The sequence below is a fragment of the Lepisma saccharinum genome, chromosome 3 (genome assembly GCF_977018435.1).
Source record: "Lepisma saccharinum chromosome 3, izLepSacc3.1, whole genome shotgun sequence".
Lineage (NCBI taxonomy): Eukaryota > Metazoa > Arthropoda > Insecta > Zygentoma > Lepismatidae > Lepisma > Lepisma saccharinum.
Genome location: NC_139231.1, coordinates 3,935,042 through 3,951,602, shown reverse-complemented (window position 1 = coordinate 3,951,602; position 16,561 = coordinate 3,935,042). Strand labels below are relative to the sequence as shown.

The following is a 16,561-nucleotide window of genomic DNA, read 5'->3' as shown; positions in this document are numbered from 1 at the left end:
CTGAAATCTTGATCTTTTATTCACCATAAATATGACTAACAATTAAGTTTAATTGGTATATTACCACTATAGAACATTATGAACATCATCAAACAAAAAAGCACTGTACTTGCACAATGAAAATATATACTTTACAACAACAAAACTACGATCTCGTGTTAACATGTACTACACTGTGGAGTTGGTCCACGTGGTGAAACAACTGTAATGCAATTACTTTTGAAGATACTTTCGACAAGCAGGTACTATCATGAAACTGCAGAAACCGATGCCACAGGTATGAGAAGGGCTTCTCAATATATTTTTAAAAAATGACCACGTTGTTCTTGCTTACAGGTTTTATAAATCAACACGAGTGGTACTTACTCCATTTAAGGGAAAGACTTGTTGCTCGCGGCTTTGCATGTAGTCTTGGAGGAGAGCACTGTCCTGGACAAACTGGCTCCGTTGTGATTGCACAAGGCTCCGAATAGTCACTATGTCCACCCATACTGCGGCAGGATACTCTGATTTGATACGTGGTCCCAGGTGATAGCCTATCACATATGCACTCTGTCTCAGATCCAGTGTAGATGATCTCGTAACCTGTAAGGTCAAGTGAAGTAATTTTACACTTTGCTATGGCTACATTTAACTTCGCTACTTTTGCATTAAAAAAATAAACAACTATATCAATATCCAAAGAAAGGCCTAAAAAGTTATGCTCAGGTAATAGGTTCCATTATGTATTAACATGATACCAGTCACTTCATGTATTTTGCTAGCAGTGTTACCATGCGAGATTTGTTTTTACTAGTTTTTGAGAACGACAATATATTAGTGGCCTATCAGCATATAACGCTGATATATACATTACAGTACATTGCCACTTACAGTTATAAACACAAATTTGATATCTGATAATCATAATTACAATCATACCCAAATTAATGTTTACAACCAAGGTATGTCGACTGCTAGTTTCCTCCGCTCTTGAAGGTCTGGTCATGACACGGCTTTTTTCAACTCCCATGTTTACAACCCCGGCAGGGTTTCTCTGACGTCGTCAGGATGAAACATCTCCGAGTGTCTGGTATTTACAGTATTGTAAATCACGCAACACTCTTGTTTTTAAGAGGAAAAATGCATATTGAAGAGCATGGCAACACAACTTTTGTAGAATACATGCATGCAATTGTGCATAGAAAAAATTAAGTAAGCAAAAGCATAAGTTTTCCGATGGTTAATGCCGGGAAAACAGTAAAAAGAGCAACTCTGGAGCCATTGTGATTGCTTAATGGTAAATATCCCTCTTATTATTTGAATTCTGCCATTCAAATATCAAATTCCGAAGAAAAAAAATGTTCTTGCTTTACAAAACAGTTGCAGCGATTAGGAGATCCCCCCCCCCCCCCCAATTTTTGCTATACATTTGCCCCAGCAGTATGGTCTCTTAATGGGCCTCACCGATGGCATAGTGGTAATGCCATTGCCTTGTAATCAAGGTGTCCCAGGTCCGATACCCGGTGGAGGTACAAGCTATTCGTATTCCACTTCAAACTGTAGGTCCAGACTTGATTAGCCTTCCTGTGCATAAAGTGCACTTAAAACCAAAACTCAAACTCAATGGCCTCTTAATGCAGTGTTTAAGAAGTGAAATTAAATTGTCCTTGCACCCCAGTTTTGGCTCCCAATCGCTAATACTTTTATTTTACAAAACACGAAGTACTTTCTGTTTTGTGTTTACGATTGTTTCGTTTTCTGAACAAACAAATGACAAGAATGATCAAGATTTTTGTTCCCGAAGTTACAGACACACTTATTAAGGGCAGACAGAACTTAACTTCCTAACTCTTGCTTTCACACTACGGATGGCGAAAAATAACCGGATTCAAGAAAAAAATTAAAATTTCAATTCGGGAATTTTACTACCGGATTTCTGAGGCAATCCGAATTTTGGAGAGAGGTTTAAATCAATTTTTCCATTTCTCAAGTAGAATTTATTAATGAAGCTGTTTCTTAAGTTTTGTCTTCCTCATATACTCCATAGTAAAAAATCCATCCCTACTTCACATATCTTGCAAGCACGCTGTTATCATCACTGACCTGCTCACGTGTAACTGTAATTATCAATGGAAGAACGGCACCTTTTTTCAGCCTCTTCTTTGGTGTAATTCCTAGTAGTTCGGATTGTAAATCACGTTCCTAACATTCCAGTAAAAAATATTAGCAACCTGAAATGTTGTCTTTTCGATAGCCTTTGCTCTGCCAATTTTTCGGAACTTTTCATCGGACGGAAATATATGATAAAAATATTAGTACTTTTAGTTTTCTTGAGATAGTGCGGACATGCGCTTACAGCACAGTGAGACACTAACATCACTCAAACACTATAATATGAATCGCATAAAGAAATAACTGGAAATACGCAAATACAAGAGCAAGAAAATAACACAAACAAGTTTCCCTTGCTAAAACTAGCAGATACTAAACTTCCTCCAGAGATGTTTCATCCCTATGATGTCATAGTTTTACAACCGCCTCGACTTGCCAAAAAGGGACCTTATGACCAGACCTTCTGAATTAGATGGCAAACAACGTCGACGGACCTTGGTTTACAACTGTACATAACTATAATTTCATAGGATTTCTTATGTTTATATACCAACATACTTTATTAAGAATAATTATTTTATTTTTAATAGACTAATATGAAGGCAGTATATATATGATAAATATCAATGCCAACCACGACAAATGATCAAAAACAGAACAAGTTAAAGTGGAAAGTATTTATAATTTTTACTATGGAACAAAGTCAACGTGTTGAACTACACAGAAACATGGCATCATTTATTCATTGTTTACTGATGCTAAAGAAACTATCACTAAACATTGTTGTCACATACAAAATTTACCTCAGCACACCGAAGAGAAATGTAGCTATAGTGCAATTTTCGCTATAAGAATTTTGTAGCAAAGCTACAGATACAATTTTAAAAATGTAGAGCCGCAATTCTACAGCTACAAATTTGGTAGCTAGCTGCAGTAGGGTCACTACAAGTAGCATGCTACTTCCGACCACTGCTTACAAATACATTATTACATTCAGAAATCAGTTCATTTAACTGGTGGAAGTACATACACTGAATTTACAAGTGCATAAATATTACTACTGTACTTTTTCTTCCAAAAAGGACAAAAATGGAATGTAGCTTATATTCGAGACAACTAAAAGTTATGCTTAACTTAAAAACAATTTTCCTTACCTGGTGGGGAAAAATAGTTTTCTTGGAAGTTTCACTGATTCATTTTATTAGCATAATGAATCACTAACTAAAATTTTCAAGGTGTAACTCACTCATACTTGAGTCATATTTCAGTGGCCAGTCAACTAAGCAGTGAAGTAAGGAAGTCTAACCACTACTTTAACCCTTTTGTTCCACCTTGTACCCTCATCTTGGTGGGTGCAGGCTTTGGAATTTGCAATGTTAACATATTTCTCAACACATCTGTGTCTGATTTCGTTCTTGAGTGGCTTTTTTCCCCCTCCGAATTGTACTGTTTCCAAAAGAGATGTAGCTTATACACGCGTAAGGTTATCTTCAAGCATATTAGATGCTAAATTGCCAAAGCTTCTATAACATTGTAAAACATTCAAAGTTAAATAAGAATCCTCCATGAACACCTCTCAACCTTTTCTTTCATCACTCAATTAGCCTTGCCAGTCTCAAAAAATGAGTGCAACTTTGTGTGAATGTTGATAATTCAGGGTGTCTACCAAAACAACAAATCCAAAATTCTTCACTTTTTATGACTTTTTCTTGACCTTCTTTTCGTTTGCTTAACCTTTATTTATTCGACAACTACTTAGGTAAAGTAGGAAATAAGCAATTAAGAAAAGAAATACTTATTTAATGAAAAATCCCTACCAAAAGACTAGTTAAAATGAAAACTGAAGCTGTATTTAACAATACTTGCTTATGTATTAATGCATCCTGGATGCATTTGGCAGACTAGCGCTGGACTCACAGCCACTATAATCTTATGTGGGGCTCTTGTTGTCATCCCTTTATATTGTGACTGTCCCTTCATCCATCTACATTTTACCACCATTCATCCTCATCTTTGTGATTACCCATAGGAGCAGAAAAGTGAAATAAAATAAACTAAATCAATCAGTCATTGTGATAACAAAAAGTCTTAACCGCAAGTATAATTTCTTGACTTTTTATTGACTTCTTGACCTACTTGTTGGTTTCTTTGTTTCTTGACTTTCTTGACTGGCAGACACCCTGTAATCATTTTTTGAGAGGTACGTAGGGAAGAAGCGAAACCTGGTATTATGAATTTTAGTTAGTTTTCAAGAGTAAGAAATTTGAGAGCACAGGAGGAAAATGTGTGTTCTTAACAGCCCCTTTTCCTTCTCTATATAATATATCAGACTGGAAGAAAATAAATACTCGTGAGTTCTTCAGGAGTCCCTTAAGCTTAATCACCATATTACACACTTCTTGAAAAACACAATGCCTTCTAAAAATGACACTTCCGTTTACCTTTTCCAGCATTAATTTCAAGAATATAAGATGTGATCTCTGCCCCTCCTCTGTCCCCAGGTGGATCCCACCTCACTTTGAACATATGTGCATGGACCCTGCCCTTTAGTGAAGGTTTGGAGGGAGCCGCTGGGCGGTCGGGTAAAGTTCGGTAACACACTTCATCTGACCAGCGTGATGGGCCCTCTTCATTGTTTGCTCGTAACTGAAAAAAATTGCATATATATAAAGCACACAAATCAGCAACATTTTCACAAGGACACTACATGAACATTTACTCACTGCAAACCAAAACTTTACACTTTATGCATCTACAAGTTACAGTTGTAAGATGAGAATCATAAAAAAATATTTTGCATTAAACTAATTCAGTCACCCTCTTGGCAGATTAATCAGATATTCAATAACAATAATAGCCTGTGGTGTAACAGCTCATTGAGTATCTGGGCCTACCAACCGACTGCCAGCCTCACTCCCACCTGATTCTACTCTCACTCGAGGTGGGAGATCATCCAATCAGTTACTTGTGGTCAGAACAATGAACCCCCAGTCGTTGTCGTACGTTTTCATGATCAGGTTACGCTCCTCATTCATAGCTCCCCAATTTCCTCACGATGGTGGGTGGCCACTGGTCACATACACAGGAAGAAATCTAAGGAGAAAAGTTGTTTCGCTTTCTCCAGGAGACTCAAACCTGCAGACATCCTGTAGCCGGAGCACAAAGCATGATGCCTTAAGACTGCAAGCTCCCGGTGCGGGATGATATTTTATGAGGGTTGTTCAATTTAGAAATATACACTTTATGTATTGGACATCATACAATGAATCATAATGACAGCATACTGAAAACAGCTTGAGTCTAAACATAGGCACTCCCACCCTTTAGGCAGTGGACTCAATGCTCAAACAGTTTCTGTATACCCTCTGCAAAAAAAAAATGCTGCTTGCTGGAAGAACCATTCTTCCACAGCAATATGGACCTCTCAATAATTGGGAGGTAAAATGCCTACCCTTCAGAGCATTCTACAACGTGGACGTGATTGTAATAGGGGGAGATATCCAGGCTGCAAGGTGGGTGGTTTACAATATCCCAGCAGAAACTGTGCACCACTCAGTCGTGTGTTGTCATGGAGCATAACCACGCTGCACAACAGTTTCCCAGGGTGTCTGCTTTTCATGGCTGTGTGGAATTTTTGGAGGGTGTCACAATAATGTGCAGCGTTGATCATGGCACTGACCATCTATGATACGGTCCGCTTGAGCGGGGTTGCCTAAGCCTATCTATTCTGTGAGATTACTTATCACATCCACATCTACCACATCCAAGATTCTAACCACTTAACTTTCTCACTATCAATTCCCTCTCACATCATAGAATTACCGTACGGTCGCGCCGGCGACAATTGCTTGGTCTCAATAAGTCAATCCTTGCTAGAAAGAAATAGTACAACCAAGTTTCAAATTGACTCTGATTTAAAATGAAAAATAAGAAATTCAGAAATTAGCCAATCTGATGGAAAACATCCTGTATTAAGCAGTAACGCAAAGTAGTTACTAAAAATCCCTTACTTGGCACTCGCGCCCTTTCCCTGTGTTATGCTTGACAAATCTGAGAAATCAATTTGTGGCAAGACGTGAATATGTCAATTCACCAACACACCTTTGGTTTACGAATTATAACAAGTTCCATATCACGCTGGATACATGTCCCTAATGCCAAACAAACATTCTGACATCTCTCTCACCTGAAAGAGGTTTCATAGTTAGTAAACATTCACTACTTACAAACTAGACATCATTCATGTGTATCTGGGTGAAATCCAACTCACAGGAACGTTCAATACTTTATTCAAATTAGTGACGAATGCGAGTTTACACCAAATGTTGCAATTATTTTAAGTGACAGACTTTTGATACCGAATAAACAATTTGCGTGTAATTAATTCTCCACTTAACAACTATGACGTTAATTTTAACGTACTAATGACATCAAAAGAAAGAACACCTGAGGTACCTCTTTTTCATTAATAGACTGAAGTTATATTTAAATGTCAAACATATTTTTATGTTCTGACCGACCAGCTGGTGCACCTAGCTTAACTACACAATACACGCACAAACTGAAAATTACAAATGACCTCATATCACGTGAAAGTGGGTTTCAATATGTATCCAAAGTCAATTGTTCCTTTTAATAGCTATTTATATCTGAACTGTCCGTGCACTAGACATTACCCTAACCCAACAGCTTTGGTGCCAATTGTTCGTGCTCGAACAACGCGAAGAAATGCATGCGTGACGTCACTTTAACGTACGAACAAAATGATACTGATTTCTGTTCCGATTCTTCAGTTACTCACTGCGGAACATTTTATACGTAGTTTAATTTCGATCTACTTGAAGTGAATTTCCTCGACGAAGGATATCCTTTCTCTGGTCAATATGGCGGCTTCCGTTGAGCCACATGCACGTCTGGATTTGAACTTAATAATGCATACCAGTATCGTGAATGACACGATTGACAGTTAGTACTATAATTAGTAATAGTACGTGGCGTTTATTTTATATTCTTTCGTCGCGACAAACATGAAAGTAATTTCACCCGACGTCGATTCCTCTTTTCGATCGTCGTTGCACTTGGAAAAACAAAGGCCTTACCTCGTGGGCGGACTCTCCTCTGTCACCTTTCACAGTCCTTGCAGTCGTTACTCACTGCTTAAATCACCACAATCCTTCTGGATTCCCATTTTGATGGTCACGAGTACTTTTTCGATCTCCTTTTTCGATCATTACCGTGCCAAACCACTCAATTCTGTTGCGCCGTTTTCTTGTCGACCAACAACTTTTTCCTCCATTTTTTTGAGTGCGTTCATTGTTTTCTCCACGCCTGACGCAGTTTCCGAACACCTGATGACCAAACACTATCACACGTTCACACTTAAATCACTTTAACATCCACAGGTTTCTAACTACGACAGGAGTGCGTGCGTGTGTGTTAAGGCATAATTAACAAATACTTATATCCAATCTTTAAAACCTTATTATTAGAATATTAGATATTTGATGTCCCCTTTTCCCTTTTTTTTTATCACTTCCGCCTCCGAGTTTCCGAACACTACTGTTTCTAACTGATTAGTCAAAATGTCCCTCATCGAGCGACAATTAGATTAAAAAATATTCACGCGAATTTAATAATAAATATTTGATGGTAGTTAAGTTTCTAATGAATAAACTGAAATTTCTACACAAAGTTTAATAATGTTTAATACTAATTCAACTAGTATTTGTTCCCTTTTTAAATTAACAGAAAGAGTGATCTCTAGCGGTTAAATTTGTAACTTTGGCTTCCAGCTCAATTTATCCCCGTAAGCAGCTGCCCTCTCTCGGGAATTTCTCCGAGTTACGTATGCAATCACAGCACGGACAAGCAATCTTTACAGGTTAGGTTAGTTTTCCAACCATCAGAATTTTACTGCAGCTGGCTCACGTTTCATCACCAAGGAAATTATGACTACAAACCGTCATAAATGGCGCTCAACATGGGCCAAACCCATTGCACCCCCTAACTGTATCCCAACACAGCTTTCACACCACATATTACAAATAAATAATTTTCACTTTACCTAAGTATAGACATACACTCATATTCTGTACACTATTTACAACATTTTATTACAACACAGTTCACATTAGTCCCACCTCCAAAGTGAGAGAGATCCCAAATGCTTGTCTGACTAACGACTTTAGAGACTACTGAAGAACCAAGAAGCGAGGTGACAGGTCATCTAACTCTGTGCCAGCCCGCCGCGTAATCTTTCCTACTTGATTTTCATATCCGCCGCGGTAAAGATTTCACTTGGCCCACAAGAGTCAGTTGAGAGATCTGACTTCCCGCCGCTTCGCCCCTCATTTTGCCTCACTTCCCACAGAACCTCTAAGCCTGTGAGAGTCTGTCAAGTTAGGATTAACCTGATCATCTTTGATATAACCCGAATTTAACATTTTTGTGATCCATTGCATTTGCTTTTGCTGTGTACATTTCCACAGCTTGCAGTTTTCCACAGATTGGTTTTCAACTCTCTCGCCGGTAACACAATCTACCAATATCAATGTTGAATCTTGACTGTTATCAACACACAAATAAGGACCCAGAAACAAATCACAATATTTTCTTATTACTTTATTACCCAAATTACCGAGAGCATGATTCCTTATGAAAACAAGATCCCCTCTGGCAATTTTAGAATGATCTACACCAACTGATTCCCCCCAATCTTCTTCACTAAATTCATTCATAATATTTACATAATAAATAGCAGGATTATTCAATTTCCTCTCACCCCCTGCTTGCTGGTAAGAGTTCCTGCCCAGTTTCCCGAAGGATGTTGGCCACTGTTACTGTTGGTCACACCTTCTCTCTTAGCAGTTCTAGTTCCGTAGTTTGAATTTCCTTGATTAGATACGAAATGACCTAGCCCCGAAAAGACTCCCTTTTGCTTAAGATAAGCCAAGACCTTGATCATTCCTTCCCTATTCCAATGAACCTTATCGACTCTTCCTTTAGAGGGATTTCCAAGGAATTCCTCAAATAATTCCATCTTAATGTTCCCCTTTTCATCAAAGAATATATGTGTAATATCGTAGACCTTTACTGAATCCCCATTATGGAACGAAAGAATATGTTTATTCACTTGTTCCCACCTCATTCTACCATACGTTGACTCAACTAGCATTGTCCGCGGTATAGCAGGTAAAGTGATCCAATGGATTTCTTTAGTTCTGGCCTTAAGTAAATTTAACGTCTCAGTAAGATCACGTTTAATTTTATCCACAGACATAAACTTCATGACATCGTTAGTGCCTATCATTACCACGACAGAGTCAGCTAACTTCGTACATGTTTTAAGTCGTTCATTTAGTTGCTCGCTCGTCTGTCCACTCACTGACAACCCTATCCTCCTCACACCACCATTTTCAAAATTCACATGATAGCCCCCAAATTTTTCTGCTAACCTGACCATCAAACTGTCCCCTAGTAACTGTTTACCTTCCAGAACCGGTTTAAAGGATTTTTCACTCCCACCGAGACTAGCCTTATCCGTCACAGAGACCTGGTTAACAGGAGGATCATTCCTAAACCAACTCATGTCACCCCCTACGGCATGAGTTGTTCGCCATTTCCCGAACTTGTACCATCCGAAGAACGCCCTTTATTTCGCGATCGTCTGAAGCTTTTTGGACTAAAGCGTAACCTGTTATTGCTATCGTTTTTGTTCGATGTCACCTTCGAGTCACTATTCTCGCTTGGAGGCGACTTCTCGAAACCTGGGACAGACACCGATACCTTATTTATCCCTCCTTTGAAGGTTTTTGGTTTTTGACCAAGAGTGAGCTCCCTCTTTGACCCTACTTCCTTCAATGATTCAAAATTTTCAATCACGTGGATTGCATCAGAAAACGTGCTCACATCTTGCATGACAAAATGCTCTCGCAATCGGTATGGTAACAAGGTACCCACTTGAGCAATAATATGCGATTCCTCAGCTTTTGGCTGTATTGATCTCAATAACTTAAAATTTTTAGAGAAAAAATGCAGCACTGTATCATCCGAAGACCTAACATACGGCGAGTTCAATATTTTGGCTAGGCACGAACTCCGCCAACGAGAGCTCTCATAATGAGCTATGAACTCCGCTTTGAATGAGACGTAAGTGTCTAATTCTAACTTTCTATTATTATACCATAATTTAGCACTTTCCGTTAATAGTTTAGGTACATATTGGAGGTAAGCAGGTTCATCTATCCCATACAGTTCCAGAAGCTCTTCAATCTTCTCTATGAACTCGGTAGGTGTCACATCAGTGATTAACCCATCAAATTTAGGAAATTTCAAAAGATCCTGTGGCTTAACCGTTAACACCTTTGAATGGTGAGAGCTGACCTTTTGGTCCTCTTTCAAACCCACCTTATCTCCCTGACCTAGACTCTCCTTAGAGTCTTGCTCTTTTGTATACCTACATTTATTTCTCTTGTGTCTTGTTTTAAGATAGCCCTTCTTTTTGCAACCCTCATCCCTTAAGGATATCTTTCCAATCTCGTCTGAAGAACCTGCACTAGATGTTCTAGAACGTACATTTTTTACTCTCTTATGTGAGCCCAGAAAACCATCCGACCATGAGCTTTCGGTAGAAGTGGCTTTATCTGCCCTACCCCTCTTATGACCCACAACATTTTCCTGAAACGATTCCCTATTATCACCAACTATTATTTCCTTCTTCTGAATACTGTTACCACCCACATTCGGCTTAACTTCCCATTTAGACATTGCATTTACTAAGGTAGACATTGTTGTCTCCAACGCTTTCAATGTAGACAAGATACTTGACGAGACTACTTCCCCCTCCAAATGAGATTGGCCCTCAAAATCAACAAAGCCAAGAGAAGAGTCTTCCTTTTTTATGGAATTCACCTCCCTAACACGAACATCTAGTGGTATCTGTCGATCCGAACCTTCTCGTACCAACCCACTCTTCTTCACATCTGTACACTCCTGCACTTTTATCTCCAATCGCTCCCCCCAATTCCTAACCTGTTCCACCTGATCTACTTTCAACTGTTCCACCACCTTATACACCCCTTGCACTTCAGATTCTAGCTTGTCCGACAAAACATCACATTTTCTCTCCACGGCTTCAGCTCTCATCATACATTCAACCCTATACTGAGACAGACTTAATCGTAGATCTTCCCCCCTTTGCCTAAGTTCTGCAACATTCTCATTTGTGCTTCTCTGAAGCTCAGCTATGTCCGCTTTTAATTCTCCATTGAGAATATTAAGCTCGGCCCTAACCGTCTCCGCAGTTTTGGCAAACCTGCTTGTCAACTCAGTTTTCAGCTGGTCATTATTTTCCTTTGACCTCTGCTCACTAAGTTTCATGAACGCCAAAAGTGACTCTAAAGTCACCGGACCTTCTTCCGTACCCATTTTAACAATGGAAGCAAGAATTTGTAGAATTCAAAATTCCCTCAAATTCCACCCTGAAATTAACTATCCCTCCAGCAAGCAAGACTATGAGAACTCAGCAAATTAAGTCTCATAATCTTATGATACGGTCCGCTTGAGCGGGGTTGCCTAAGCCTATCTATTCTGTGAGATTACTTATCACATCCACATCTACCACATCCAAGATTCTAACCACTTAACTTTCTCACTATCAATTCCCTCTCACATCATAGAATTACCGTACGGTCGCGCCGGCGACAATTGCTTGGTCTCAATAAGTCAATCCTTGCTAGAAAGAAATAGTACAACCAAGTTTCAAATTGACTCTGATTTAAAATGAAAAATAAGAAATTCAGAAATTAGCCAATCTGATGGAAAACATCCTGTATTAAGCAGTAACGCAAAGTAGTTACTAAAAATCCCTTACTTGGCACTCGCGCCCTTTCCCTGTGTTATGCTTGACAAATCTGAGAAATCAATTTGTGGCAAGACGTGAATATGTCAATTCACCAACACACCTTTGGTTTACGAATTATAACAAGTTCCATATCACGCTGGATACATGTCCCTAATGCCAAACAAACATTCTGACATCTCTCTCACCTGAAAGAGGTTTCATAGTTAGTAAACATTCACTACTTACAAACTAGACATCATTCATGTGTATCTGGGTGAAATCCAACTCACAGGAACGTTCAATACTTTATTCAAATTAGTGACGAATGCGAGTTTACACCAAATGTTGCAATTATTTTAAGTGACAGACTTTTGATACCGAATAAACAATTTGCGTGTAATTAATTCTCCACTTAACAACTATGACGTTAATTTTAACGTACTAATGACATCAAAAGAAAGAACACCTGAGGTACCTCTTTTTCATTAATAGACTGAAGTTATATTTAAATGTCAAACATATTTTTATGTTCTGACCGACCAGCTGGTGCACCTAGCTTAACTACACAATACACGCACAAACTGAAAATTACAAATGACCTCATATCACGTGAAAGTGGGTTTCAATATGTATCCAAAGTCAATTGTTCCTTTTAATAGCTATTTATATCTGAACTGTCCGTGCACTAGACATTACCCTAACCCAACAGCTTTGGTGCCAATTGTTCGTGCTCGAACAACGCGAAGAAATGCATGCGTGACGTCACTTTAACGTACGAACAAAATGATACTGATTTCTGTTCCGATTCTTCAGTTACTCACTGCGGAACATTTTATACGTAGTTTAATTTCGATCTACTTGAAGTGAATTTCCTCGACGAAGGATATCCTTTCTCTGGTCAATATGGCGGCTTCCGTTGAGCCACATGCACGTCTGGATTTGAATTTAATAATGCATACCAGTATCGTGAATGACACGATTGACAGTTAGTACTATAATTAGTAATAGTACGTGGCGTTTATTTTATATTCTTTCGTCGCGACAAACATGAAAGTAATTTCACCCGACGTCGATTCCTCTTTTCGATCGTCGTTGCACTTGGAAAAACAAAGGCCTTACCTCGTGGGCGGACTCTCCTCTGTCACCTTTCACAGTCCTTGCAGTCGTTACTCACTGCTTAAATCACCACAATCCTTCTGGATTCCCATTTTGATGGTCACGAGTACTTTTTCGATCTCCTTTTTCGATCATTACCGTGCCAAACCACTCAATTCTGTTGCGCCGTTTTCTTGTCGACCAACAACTTTTTCCTCCATTTTTTTGAGTGCGTTCATTGTTTTCTCCACGCCTGACGCAGTTTCCGAACACCTGATGACCAAACACTATCACACGTTCACACTTAAATCACTTTAACATCCACAGGTTTCTAACTACGACAGGAGTGCGTGCGTGTGTGTTAAGGCATAATTAACAAATACTTATATCCAATCTTTAAAACCTTATTATTAGAATATTAGATATTTGATGTCCCCTTTTCCCTTTTTTTTTATCACTTCCGCCTCCGAGTTTCCGAACACTACTGTTTCTAACTGATTAGTCAAAATGTCCCTCATCGAGCGACAATTAGATTAAAAAATATTCACGCGAATTTAATAATAAATATTTGATGGTAGTTAAGTTTCTAATGAATAAACTGAAATTTCTACACAAAGTTTAATAATGTTTAATACTAATTCAACTAGTATTTGTTCCCTTTTTAAATTAACAGAAAGAGCGATCTCTAGCGGTTAAATTTGTAACTTTGGCTTCCAGCTCAATTTATCCCCGTAAGCAGCTGCCCTCTCTCGGGAATTTCTCCGAGTTACGTATGCAATCACAGCACGGACAAGCAATCTTTACAGGTTAGGTTAGTTTTCCAACCATCAGAATTTTACTGCAGCTGGCTCACGTTTCATCACCAAGGAAATTATGACTACAAACCGTCATACATCAGCCACAACATAGAGTTATAAACTATAGGCTAAAAGATTAAAAATCAGCAACTTACGTGTGTGAGTATGAGATTTTTTGTACTACGTTTCGGAGGTTACACTACCTCCTTCTTCAGGTTGAAACGATGTTATTCAGACACCTGACATGGTGCCTCGTCGTGAAAGTGAAGGTTAAGGATTTAGGTTAAAAAGTTGCATGAAGGACACTTTCTAAAAAAGAATATAAATTACACATCTAAAACCGCGCAATACTATAAAAAACAAAAGAACGTCCAAGGCTGAAGTCGGCGAACTGCCGACCAGTGCTCGGGGTAGGCGAATGCACGGTGTCAGCCCGTACCTGGGGAAAGAAAACTTCCCCTCCTCAATCCTTCCAAACTGGGGCTCGGGAGTCACCAATCCAAGGTGAAATCGACTTCCACCTCGGCGGCTTTCCTAACCTCAGGAGTAACACGGAAGCCCATCTCGTCCCTATTCACTGCGGCTTTATCCCATTTTTTAAAGAAATTAACCCAGCCGTCTTCTAAATTCCCATCGTCCCTATTAAGTTTGTTCCAATTTTTCGCGCATATATAGGCAGCTTCATATACGTTTCTGTCCAATTTATTGTTAACCTCCCTAATAACTTCCCTTTTAGCAATCTTATGTCGGTTAACCAATATGTGTTCAGATAATCCTGTTTTGGGTATGCCCTCCTTTACGTCCTTATCATGCTCTCCCCACCTAACTTGCATACTTCTCCCGGTCTGTCCCACATATTCCTTTCCGCATTCACACACTATCCTGTACATTCCCTTCCGCTCTTCAGGGTTATTGCACCTATCCCCCCTCTCTTTCTTATAAGACGTAAAGTGTAAAGAATGGGTATACTATCCGCGACCTGGAAAAAGTAGCTAGGAAAGCCAAAAGGATTGTTAGACAAGAAACATCGCAAAATGACAAAGAGGAGGAAAAAACTGAGGTAGGAAACGGTGAAAAGAACACATATTTTGTCGGGATCCCGTATTTTAAGGGGGTCTCCGAGAAAATTGAAAAGTCCGTGAGGGGTTACGGGATTAAATGTGGGGTAAGAGCACCCCGGAGTATTGAAAAGCACTTTACGTCTTATAAGAAAGGGAGGGCGGATAGGCGCAATAACCCTGAAGAGCGGAAGGGAGTGTACAGGATAGTGTGTGAATGCGGAAAGGAATATGTGGGACAGACCGGGAGAAGTATGCAAGTTAGGTGGGGAGAGCATGATAAGGACGTAAAGGAGGGCATACCCAAAACAGGATTATCTGAACACATATTGGTTAACCGACATAAGATTGCTAAAAGGGAAGTTATTAGGGAGGTTAACAATAAATTGGACAGAAACGTATATGAAGCTGCCTATATATGCGCGAAAAATTGGAACAAACTTAATAGGGACGATGGGAATTTAGAAGACGGCTGGGTTAATTTCTTTAAAAAATGGGATAAAGCCGCAGTGAATAGGGACGAGATGGGCTTCCGTGTTACTCCTGAGGTTAGGAAAGCCGCCGAGGTGGAAGTCGATTTCACCTTGGATTGGTGACTCCCGAGCCCCAGTTTGGAAGGATTGAGGAGGGGAAGTTTTCTTTCCCCAGGTACGGGCTGACACCGTGCATTCGCCTACCCCGAGCACTGGTCGGCAGTTCGCCGACTTCAGCCTTGGACGTTCTTTTGTTTTTTATAGTATTGCGCGGTTTTAGATGTGTAATTTATATTCTTTTTTAGAAAGTGTCCTTCATGCAACTTTTTAACCTAAATCCTTAACCTTCACTTTCACGACGAGGCACCATGTCAGGTGTCTGAATAACATCGTTTCAACCTGAAGAAGGAGGTAGTGTAACCTCCGAAACGTAGTACAAAAAATCTCATACTCACACACGTAAGTTGCTGATTTTTAATCTTTTAGCCTATAGTTTATATTTAATTGTGAGTAATTCGCACATTATCAGTATGTTCACAACATAGAGGTCTGTTCACATCAAAGAATACCGTCAACATGACCTTATCAGCCAATGCGGACAAGTATGCCTTCTTTGGGATGATGCAGCATGTCTGCATTCCTTCATTATCACCTCAAGATAGTGGCACCAGGTTTCATCAACAGCAACAATTAGCTCCAAGAAACCTTGTCCCTGCACGTTGTATGGGGGGAGTGATTTTGCAGTGATATACCCACATATAAGGATTTCTGTTAGTCTGCGTGGTGCCAGTACCCTGGTTCTTTGTGAAGAATGCTGTGAATGGACCCGATCTCGAGGGTAAGTCTTTGAAAGCTCACTTATGGCTTATGGCAATTTTCCATTAGCAACATGCCCGCAGCTTCAATCATTTCCAGAGTGATTACAGGCACCTGCCCAGGTCTTACGAGATCCACAGTGCTTACCAATCCTCCTCGAAACTCAATACACCACTTGAACACAGCTACGTTTCAAACACTCATCTTCATACCCGCGCTTGAAAGATTTTTGCTTGGCACACCTTCTTTGCACAGGAACTGAATCAGGACATGTATCCGTTACACACTACTGTACTCAGCAGATGGTTCACACAGACTGACAACATTCTGTGCTTTTCCTGCATTTTAAATTTTTCACCTTAGTCCCATGAACAATGTAAAATCGAG

General features: G+C 39.5%; 1 protein-coding gene across 4 annotated transcripts in view; it reads right to left on the bottom strand.

Annotated features, from left to right (window-relative positions):
• The window catches only part of mtgo (miles to go), a 596,892-nt gene that overhangs the window by 31,678 nt on the left and 548,653 nt on the right, over positions 1-16,561 (bottom strand). For all 4 annotated transcript variants that reach the window (XM_083118289.1, XM_083118287.1, XM_083118290.1 and 1 more), the window contains 2 exons: positions 4,536-4,740; positions 367-585 (listed from right to left, as the gene is read on the bottom strand). In XM_083118289.1, coding sequence (XP_082974415.1) covers positions 367-585; positions 4,536-4,740 — 424 coding nt within the window. The remainder of the gene's footprint in view (positions 1-366; positions 586-4,535; positions 4,741-16,561) is intronic.